The sequence below is a fragment of the Pinus tabuliformis genome, chromosome X, assembly GCF_031772625.1.
Source record: "Pinus tabuliformis cultivar Carrire ecotype Pingquan chromosome X, CPIR1, whole genome shotgun sequence".
Taxonomy (NCBI): domain Eukaryota; kingdom Viridiplantae; phylum Streptophyta; class Pinopsida; order Pinales; family Pinaceae; genus Pinus; species Pinus tabuliformis.
Window position 1 is genome coordinate 497840323 of NC_142308.1, and position 7593 is coordinate 497847915.

Below are 7593 nucleotides of genomic sequence, written 5' to 3' on the forward strand. Positions count from 1 at the left end.
AAGCTAAAGCAATGAAGAAAAGAAAAGGAAATCCAACTGATGTAAAAAAAAATTAAATTGTAAGCATAGCTTAGACTCGGACAAGAAAATATCTTAGTTTAAATTTTTGTTTGTTGTAATTAAAGGGGAGTGTTGCATAAAATAATTTCAACCACCCATTTAAATAGGAGACAAATATTTGTTGGAAATCTTCAAAATTTTTATATCGGAACGATCTCAAAACATACAGGTAATGACTCATTTTCTTCGGTCAAGGATAGTGTGCATTTGCATGGAGTGCACAAAACAATTACAAGTGATAAGTATATTTATTTTCAAAGTGATTGGTACATTTTTTCCCATTTGCAAATCGATGGTACAACAAACATGGTAAATAAAGTTCTGAAAACATGTTGCAGATAAATTCTGGAGAGCATATAGACAAAATGAAATTTACCTGGTGTCAACAAAGTACAAGAAAACCACCCCTCCTTATCGTCCAGAGTTGTGAACTTAGTGGAATTACCAATATGAATAGGTCAGCAAAGGTGTCAAAGCCTCTAAAGCTCAGGAAGGTTAGCGCGAGTACTGTGTATGCGAACACAGTTTAAGCTCAAGAGGGATAGCTCTTAAAGAGCTTTACCACTATATGTATAAAATTTTATGGAAACGAGCAGGGGCTTAGCATAAGGTGTTAAGAGGTTTGGCCCTTGTCCCTATGCGCGGGCACTGTAACCAAGCGTCAAGGGCGAAAGAGCCCAATCTATCTTCTTATATGCATGTGTTGTGGGTCTAGAAGTCAGGGCTCAGAGGAGCACGGAGATGCATGTCTTATAAACCATATGGCCAGGAGCCATGTCCACAAGCACATGCAAGAGAGGTCCTAGTCGTCGAATGTCGCGAACTGTTAGCGCTGACCACGTGTCCCAGAGATTACGATGGGAGGCTTGGCAAATCCCACCAGGAATGAATTGTTGAGATGACATGGCGGGTGGGGTCGGTTGTTCAACGATTGACACGGTGAGGCGGAGGACCCCGAAAACACTTATAACGTGAAATTTGAACTTACTATGCAGCAGAGGGCCAAGCAAGACCCCCAATTAGTGTGGCAAGTGACTTGGACTCAGAGCCACGTGACATTCTGGAAGGTAGACACGTGTTACTTGAATTCGGGGGTTTTGTGGTCCCAAGTGGACTGGATCTAGGTGACACATGGCATACCTAGTGTGGGGCCATGTGGAGGGTGACATCACCCCGGGACCATGTACCCTGCGATTTATGTTGGAGTGAAGTGCAACCCCGCTAAGATTTAGTCCCCAGGGTGATGTGGCATGGCGAAGCCCACCTACACAGGCATAACAGACCACAACCACATGATTGGTTAGAGCAGAGTTGAGGTGGTGAGTAGCCAGGTGGACTTCCATGAAACCTTGGCGGATTGTAAGCCTCGCAGAAGAGAATGGGTCGAGACGACATGGTGTGGTGGAGCCTGAACATGCTGTAGTAGAAAATGATGATGGGACACATGGAGGAGGTCTGCCAAGGATCTGTGTAACCCCGGAAGATCTTTCCCAGCAGTTTTAGTGGGGAATCACAATAGGATCTATTGGGATTTTAATCTCGGTGTTATGTGGTCGTAGGGAGGGGTTAATTTATGACCCGGTATGAACGGGCCGACGGCTAAGGTAACGCTGCCATGTGGCGATGAGGTGGCTAACTCGAATAGCTTGAGGACACCACATGGCAAATCAAGACGACATGGCACTATCTGATAGGCTAATCTTCGAATGGCCATGCATTTTGATCCGAGAATCGTATTGAGACAAATCTTATATTTTCATAAAGGTCTTGACAAGACGAACACAACAACATCATCTATTTTAAGTCTTAAGAAAGTCAAAAAAGGTCGAAAAATTTAGACCCCATTTGCATAACAAGACTTTGGAGGTTGGGTCAGCTTAATAACTACCTCCTTCTACCCTTAGTTGGGGCATAGTAGGGGATGTGTTACAGAAAGGCACATGCCAAAGGGTGAGCACAATGTAGAATTCGTGTTGGTTGAACAATAAGGTAACATGCTATTCTAACACACTAAGACTTGGTAAAGGTCTAGAGCTCATCAAAAGCACCCAAATGCACAAATCAATTATTCCCTTTTTCAAAAGAAAATTATAAATTTTTTCATCTCTATATTGATCAAGTTTCACGTCATCCCCTAGAAATCTTCAACCACTAAAAGTTATCACTCCATACCTAAGTTACATGACACAATGAGACGAGACATGAAGGACACTAAAATACAAGTGTCTAACACATGACATGGTGACCCCAATAACAAGACACGAAGAACAGGGTTTATATATATACCTTAAAAGAAAATAACACATTACACAAATAGAAATTATAGACATAAAGATTCAAATTTTGTTAGAATTTAGAAACTAGAACATTTACATGATACAAATTCGATCATGCAACTAAATACTACTTAGTACTTACTTGTCCTAAGTCAATGACGTTCAAGTGACAAACACAAGAAATTAGAACCATAAACTATAGTTTCTCATTAAGTCATTAAAATCGAAATGTATTACATAAATAATGAGTCACTATTACTACAAGTGGGAATGCCAATGAAAAATACAAAATAGGGTAGATACTAGAACCGTAAATGGAAGAATCTCATAGCTTGTGATTGTCAATAGTCCTTCTTCATGTTAGAATCATCAAAATCAGCATCACTTCCATGACTCTCCTCTCCATCCTCTCCCTTCTCTTCCTCATCTATATCCAATCCAATCAATGCATATGTTGGTGTGGAGAATCAACCCTCAACTGGATCACCATCAGCAAAACTGAATGGCTCTAGCACTGGTTCATTAAGATCCAAGTTTTCTAATGCCAACTCAACACTGCTATCCAAACCCCATATCATTAGGAAACACATCCCCCATATTTTTCTTCCCTTCAACCACTCTTCCCTCTATTTAGAAATAAGACAGAGGTTGATGTGCACATACACCATACACCATTGTCTTGTACTTGGAATCCTTTCAAAGCTACATTATAACCCTCAAATGCACTCCAAAATGTCTATGAAATTCAACCTACTAAATGAAATGAGGAAAAAAGACAGACAAGTCACCTTTTTCAAACCCACGAACCACTTTTGACAAACATGTGTCCTAAACTTGGGACACATTTAGAGCACATGTCGAACATGAGTTTGGCACATGACCTGAACTTGTCCTCACGAATCCATGTGTAACATGTGGAAATTGTGACACATGACCCCCTAGGTGTGTGTCATCTAACTTAGAAGACTTGTAAGATACCAAACATGAACCGGACATGTGCCAAACTTGTGCTTACAAATCCATGTCCAACATGTGGGATTCATAACACATGAACCCCTACGCATGTGTCCTATGAATTAGAAGACTTGTAGGATACCAAACACACATCATTTTGCACACGAGAGAAATTTTCATAATGAATCCTCACACGAATGCTCCAACTTTTAAGATGAAAGATAACTTTATAGTAGACAAAACATGACAAAAGGTTCATTTTCATGTCATGTGTCCGAGGTAAATGCATATTTTTATATGTAACCTCTTGCAAGACTAAAAAGAGATAGACATTGATTTTAACTTGTATCTGAACCAAAATTTAAAGTAGCAATGACTTTGGTTTTATTGAAAGGCATCCAATTTGACCCTGCTATAGGTATGTATCTATTGTGGTATATTTATACAAAATAAAGACAACTGGAAAATTTTGATTCTTTATGATTGGTTTCAAACTCAACCACAAATATCATTCAGCATTTTACTAGACACATGTTTGTTCTCTATAATAAAACTCAAATCTATTGTGTATCTATAATGATCATGCATTGTAATTTGTTGTACTGTGGCCCGTAGATACTTTCAACACTCCAGGTAATACATCATTGTAGGTGGACTAATATTTTAATCTCTACTACACTATATATCACTATATATATGCGAACAATGAGAGAAATTCAAAATTGGATCTAATTTCTTTATTAGAGACTTACCATCAAGCATGTATTCTGAAGCTACATATCCCAATGTCCCTACTAGATCAATATTTGTGTTACCAGCACATCCTGCACTTGTTACTGCAAGACCAAAATCTGAAAGCTGCATCCATAGCCAGTGGTTAGAGAGCGGTGACTACAATACCATCTACTTAGGAAATGTTTCACTTCGGACCAAGTGTTTTAAAGAACATAAACCAAGATGGACAAATAAATCTATTTAGAAATTTCTCAAAGTATAATTCATGATAAGCAATAATAAATTAATACAAACAGCTGCACATGTCACGAAATTGATAGAAAAGAAAAACTGAAGGCCTACATGAAAATATTTTGACAAAAAAATAACTGATGCTTAAAACAGTTCATAAAGTAAAAAAAATTCAGTAGGAAAGCAATGGAATTCCCATCTCACAGAATCTCCCATTGAATGCAATGCACATGCCATACATTTACTAAGGCTTTTGTCAATTACATTCTAGGAAACTTTCTTAATGCTTTACAAGAATCTTCCCAAATTAACTGATAAATATTACATAAGAAACATTCATTTCCAGGCAGATTTAATGGTATTACTATTTTTAACACTACAGTCAGTGTAAGTGGGAGATTGGAAAACCTTGCCCTCACCTTGGCGTTGAAGCTTGCATCAAGAAGAATATTTGATGATTTGAAATCTCGGTGAATCACTGCAGGGTTGCAGTGCTCATGCAAGTGTTCTAGACCCTGTAAAAGAAAGAAAACCATGGTAAGCTTGAGCTCCCAGGTTGATAGAGGACCAAGTGAAAAAGTGATTTCAATTGGTAAAATCTAGTAGTAGGGAATCAAATTATCTGTGTTAGAACTACCTTGCTGAATCAAGGGCTATCTTCATCCGCAAAAACCATGTAAGTGCAGATCCGTGAGATGGTCCTGACAAGCAATCCAGCACAGTTTCTTAACAAAGCATAGCTGTGAAAGGCTGCTTACTCATGGCCTACTAGTTTATCCATGACGAATGGTAGTATCAAGTTTGTTTGAACAAATAAAAGGCTTCAAAACATAGGCAATATTGAACTTGCCCAGTGGTTGGAGAAAGCTACCATGTAATTGGTCTTCCAAAGAGCCATTCTGCATCAGATCGTATACTAAAAACCGTGTATTTTCATGAGTACAGAACCCAAGCAAAGAAACAAGGTTTGGATGTCGGATTTTGCTCATTAGCTCCACTTCATTCTGCAACCAATGACAATACCAACAGATGAAATCAGCAAAGCTTCTTCTAAGTTCTAAAATTATAGGGAGAATAAAAAAGCACAATGCAATATGTTAAATGCAGTGCATCACCAAATCCACAAAAGAAAAGACACTCAAAAGGGCAACTTTAGGGCACCCCCCCAGAAAATGCCTTCACTAATATCTTCTTAAGTTTGAAGAAGCAGCCAGCTTCCAAAATAATACCTGTAACGTTTTTATTACCTACCTGAAATTCATGCTCAGCCTGTCTACTACCCTCATCTAGCTTCTTCACAACAGCAAAGGAATCATCATCAAACATTGCCTTGTATACACACCCAAATCCACCCTCTCCAAGTATGTTATTGCTGCTGAAGTTAATTGTAGCTGTTAGCAGCTTAGAATATTCAATTGCAGTTGCACATCCCTTTTTCTTAGAAACACGGGAGTTCAAACGACTCAGGAGAGGCATGAGTGGAATACCCCTATAGGCATCTGTGAAAATTCAAATTACAGGCAACTTAGTGAGCTAACCCTAGATCAAAATAGTCGTAATGTAACTAATCGAACTCTCATGTAAAAAAAGGTAATCTGCACCCATGGCTTTTTATAATTTGTTAGAATCCAAAATTTTGATTTTATCAGATGATTCAGATCATGAAATCAAGTCTGATGTTTATTATGTTAACCCCCACGAAAAATAATAGTTTGACAGAGGAGAAGAATTTCTATAGTCATGGAAACCATTCCACGGCACTGGCAGTAATGCATAATAGTTAATATGTATACATACATCCAAAAGATATCCACACAGATTCAACAGGGGAAGTCATCGAATCTCAGCCCCGAATCCAATCAAACAATATCTCCATAGGAAGCACCACTCTCTTGTGGCTGCCCTGTTGGTGTACACATCAAGAGAGGGTTTGGTTTCACACAGTGAAAGGGATAAAATATGACATAGTGGTGATACCAACCTGAGGCGTCTGGATCTAAATTTCGCTTGAATGCATGAGGTTGAGGTGAAGAAGGAGCAGAGTTGTAAGTCTTTCTATACAACCAAGTACAAACTGAAGAAATCATGATACATCCAACAAATATTGGCAGTATGATAATTGCCAATAGCAGTCCTTTGTTGATGTGATGAGATTCTTTGTCTATCTGCATTGGAGAACCTGTGTCTGAACACACAACCCATTTTGCAATCGTCAAAAGAACAAAGCGCAATGACTTCTCAGAACTTGTAGAAAGATGCAAACAAGCAATTCAAATTGAGAGATTTCAATTTCTGAAGAAATCTTACACAGGCTGTATTTTTTAGCATAAATATACTCTTCAAAAATTTAATGAAAAGGCTGGCGTTGAAGCCCTTACCGGTTGAATTTTCTGGTTTAGTTGATGCATTTCTTTTTGCCAGGGGATCATCAAGTAGGGAAGCCGATGACAGTGCGAAATGCAAAGAAACTGGCGCAGAGGTAGGCACCAGTAAAGAACGTCCCTTTGCAGTCTCGACTTTGTTAAAAAGAGAGAGACTCAGAATCAAAATATGCAGTAAAACTGAATGCCCCATCTTGAAAATGAGTTCTACTTGAAAGTCAGTCAGGCTGTGGCAGAAAGCTCAGGAGATATTCAAAGAGGTAGATATCTGCATTTTCTCAAGGAAGGTTCAAACCCAAAAATGCATAGCACTGCTCTCAAATTTGTAAAATTGGTAACAAGAATACACGGGGTAGATCAAATCCCATTTACATTGGATTTCTTTGAACACTTCAAGCGAGAATGTAAACAGATCTGAACAGAGAGTTGATCTTCACTGATCACAACAAGATTTGCAGCACCAAATGCCCAGCAGTCCTCCACAAGTGAAGTTCAGGCCTCCAAATGAGTGTGCGCTTCAAAAAATAATAAAACTAGTTACCATCTGAACTTGCCCACTGCAAAACACATGAAACATCCCCCCTCACGAAGTTGTAGTGAATCATGTCAGCACTAAGAGACACAAAAAACATGGAAAAGAAAAATAAAATAAACTGATAGACGAGTTAGTTGAAGAGCTGTACATGCAAACTGGTCCTTCAGCGCTTATCCGTGAGCCCACACATATCACGCATTGCAAAACACTCACAGTGCGCAGGAACAACACACTACAACTCAACAAATGGTCCCATGGCCACGGACCTGCAATTGACCACCACTGTCAGCTGCGAAACGAATGGCTCGCTGGCGGTGCGTCCGTCCCGCTTCCTCATTAACCGTTCAGTTTTGGATCAGTGTTGGATCAACGATCACACTTCATTCAATCGTCTAACACCACAAATCCACGGTCAACAATA

At 39.1% G+C, this 7593-nt stretch overlaps 1 protein-coding gene across 1 annotated transcript; it reads right to left on the reverse strand.

Annotated features, from left to right (window-relative positions):
* Positions 1-5393: 5393 nt before the first annotated feature.
* Positions 5394-7192, reverse strand: LOC149140859 (cysteine-rich receptor-like protein kinase 21). The gene is made up of 3 exons (XM_089447589.1): positions 6635-7192; positions 6238-6441; positions 5394-5755 (listed from the first exon to the last, which is right to left on the reverse strand). Exons 1-3 carry the CDS (start codon positions 6828-6830, stop codon positions 5409-5411), a joined length of 747 nt encoding a protein of 248 aa, XP_089303715.1. The 5' UTR covers positions 6831-7192; the 3' UTR covers positions 5394-5408.
* Between the last annotated feature and the right edge of the window lie 401 nt (positions 7193-7593).

Coding starts and splice junctions, on each gene's coding strand:
- LOC149140859 (XM_089447589.1), bottom strand. CDS start 6,830: ATGGGGCATTCAGTTTTACTGCATATTTTGATTCTGAGTCTCTCTCTT. Junction 6,442..6,634: donor TAAACCAGAAAATTCAACCG/GTAAGGGCTTCA, acceptor TTGTGTGTTCAG/ACACAGGTTCTCCAATGCAG. Junction 5,756..6,237: donor TTTAGATCCAGACGCCTCAG/GTTGGTATCACC, acceptor GAATTTTCACAG/ATGCCTATAGGGGTATTCCA.